Raw genomic sequence first — 1,944 nt, forward strand, 5'->3', positions numbered from 1 at the left:
TATCTAATCATTGTATATACCGCATTATTGTAGATATCCAAATTTGCAATGTAAAGCCGATCCCCGAGGAGGACAGTCTGGCTTGCAGCGGCGTCGAAGTTCCAGAACGCGTGGTCGCCTTCTACTTGGTGAACGACGTTCGCAAGTTCACATTTGACCGGCCATTGCATCGCGGCCCGGTGGACCGCGAGAATGAGTTCAAATCATTGTGGATCGAGAGAACGTTGTTGACAACGGAGGCTAAACTGCCAGGGATCCTCAGATGGTTCGAAGTGATCGAGAAGCGGTCGGAGTTGTTGGCACCGGTACAGTACGCCTGCGAGACTATGCAGAGCGTGGAGAGGGAGCTGAGGCGGCTGGTGGCACAGTATACCGCGGAGCCACACAGAAATATCAATCCATTCAGCATGCGGCTGCAGGGTATCATCGACGCTAACGTAATGGGCGGTATCACGAAATATCAGGAGGCCTTTCTCACTCCGGAGTTTGCCCGACAGAATCCCGAAATGGTGCCGCATGTTAATCGATTGAAGGGGTTGATACTGGATCAGATGAGTGTGTTAGAATCCGGCCTGGTGTTGCACGGTCAGATCGCGCCGGCCGGGGTCCAACCGTTGCATAAGAGGCTAATCGAGAGGTTTACCCAGCTCAAGCAAGGCCTCGGTCCGTTGGCCAGGCAGAGAACCATTCATCAAGATAGCATCGTAAAGTAATTATATTCAATATACTCCATAGAGCTTGTTTGTTTCTTACTCTAATCGTATCTTTGCTCTCCTAGTTCGCCCCTACCACCCTTGCCGGTCAACGACAAGCAGCGTCCAGCCACTCTGGAAACCGCCGGTTCTAGATCGTCGCACGCCGACAGCGATGGCCTTCCCGAGGACGAAGGCTTCTACACGAAAGTGGACGGTGTGCCGCCGCCTATCCCGCAGCGAGAAGTGCGACCGCGTTCCGTCGGTTACGGCACAACCCCGCCTAGGCCCACGCATCAGAGATCTCTCAGTAAGCCGCTGAGTCCAAAACTGCCACTGAGGCATTCCTTGCCTACTCCTACTGATGGCGTGGATCAAGGTGGCCTCAGAAGCTCGTGGAGCGAACCCGGACCCGAACCCGCCCCGCCGCTACCACCCAGGGGTTGCAGTAAGTTAATTTCTTCATTGTTATTCTATGAGCAAATTAGATTAATATTTTCTGTATTCAATATTATTTAATATATTTTTTTATTATTATAGACTATAATGAAATTTAATATGACAAGCTGTCAGGAATAAATTCTCTACGAAAATACATCGCAACTCGCGCACATTTTCTGTTTCAGTGCTAGACAAGAGGGATTCGAACACGAACACGGTAGTGCCGCCGGCACCGCCGAAACGCGGTTTAACGCACAAACGTACGAATACGGAGTGGAGCACCGATGACGACTCCGAAATCACGGAACCGAGAAACGAATCGAACGACCTACGCGACAGCGGCATCTCCACTGCCAGTCTGCTGGACTTCCAATCACATCTGACAAACCTAAACAACCTAGGCTACGAGGACTTCGAACCGCGCTCTCGATGTAACGATATCATGAACATCTCACCACCATCTGTGATAAGCGCACTCAACGTTTCCACTGCTAGCTTCGCTAGCGGCACATTCCAAGGCTCGCATTCTCTCCCTAATCAAGAGGTAAGTAGACGAAAATATTTGCATATATACACTAAAATATATATTTATAAAAAATAAATGTGTATAGAACATCTCTTTGGGTGAACTGCTAAAATTGAAGTATTTCTTTCAATAAAAATTTTATTAAACGTCATTCTTAGAAATTTTTCAAATTTTTAGATTAAATATATAACATGTTTTTATAAACAGATATTCAAATAATGCCAATAGATATCTCCATTCATAAATCAAGATGATAGTAATGTTTTGATTAATTCCCTTTTACAG

At 47.1% G+C, this 1,944-nt stretch overlaps 1 protein-coding gene across 2 annotated transcripts in view; it reads left to right on the forward strand.

Annotated features, from left to right (window-relative positions):
* Spg (dedicator of cytokinesis spg) overlaps window positions 1-1,944 on the forward strand; it is a 51,386-nt gene that overhangs the window by 46,762 nt on the left and 2,680 nt on the right. For both annotated transcript variants that reach the window (XM_077424012.1, XM_077424022.1), the window contains 3 exons: window positions 34-709; window positions 779-1,140; window positions 1,319-1,677. In XM_077424012.1, the coding sequence (XP_077280138.1) occupies window positions 34-709; window positions 779-1,140; window positions 1,319-1,677 (1,397 nt within the window). The remainder of the gene's footprint in view (window positions 1-33; window positions 710-778; window positions 1,141-1,318; window positions 1,678-1,944) is intronic.

This window comes from Temnothorax americanus, unplaced genomic scaffold, assembly GCF_048541705.1.
Source record: "Temnothorax americanus isolate GAGA-0224 unplaced genomic scaffold, ASM4854170v1 Scaffold11, whole genome shotgun sequence".
NCBI classification, from domain to species: Eukaryota; Metazoa; Arthropoda; class Insecta; order Hymenoptera; family Formicidae; genus Temnothorax; species Temnothorax americanus.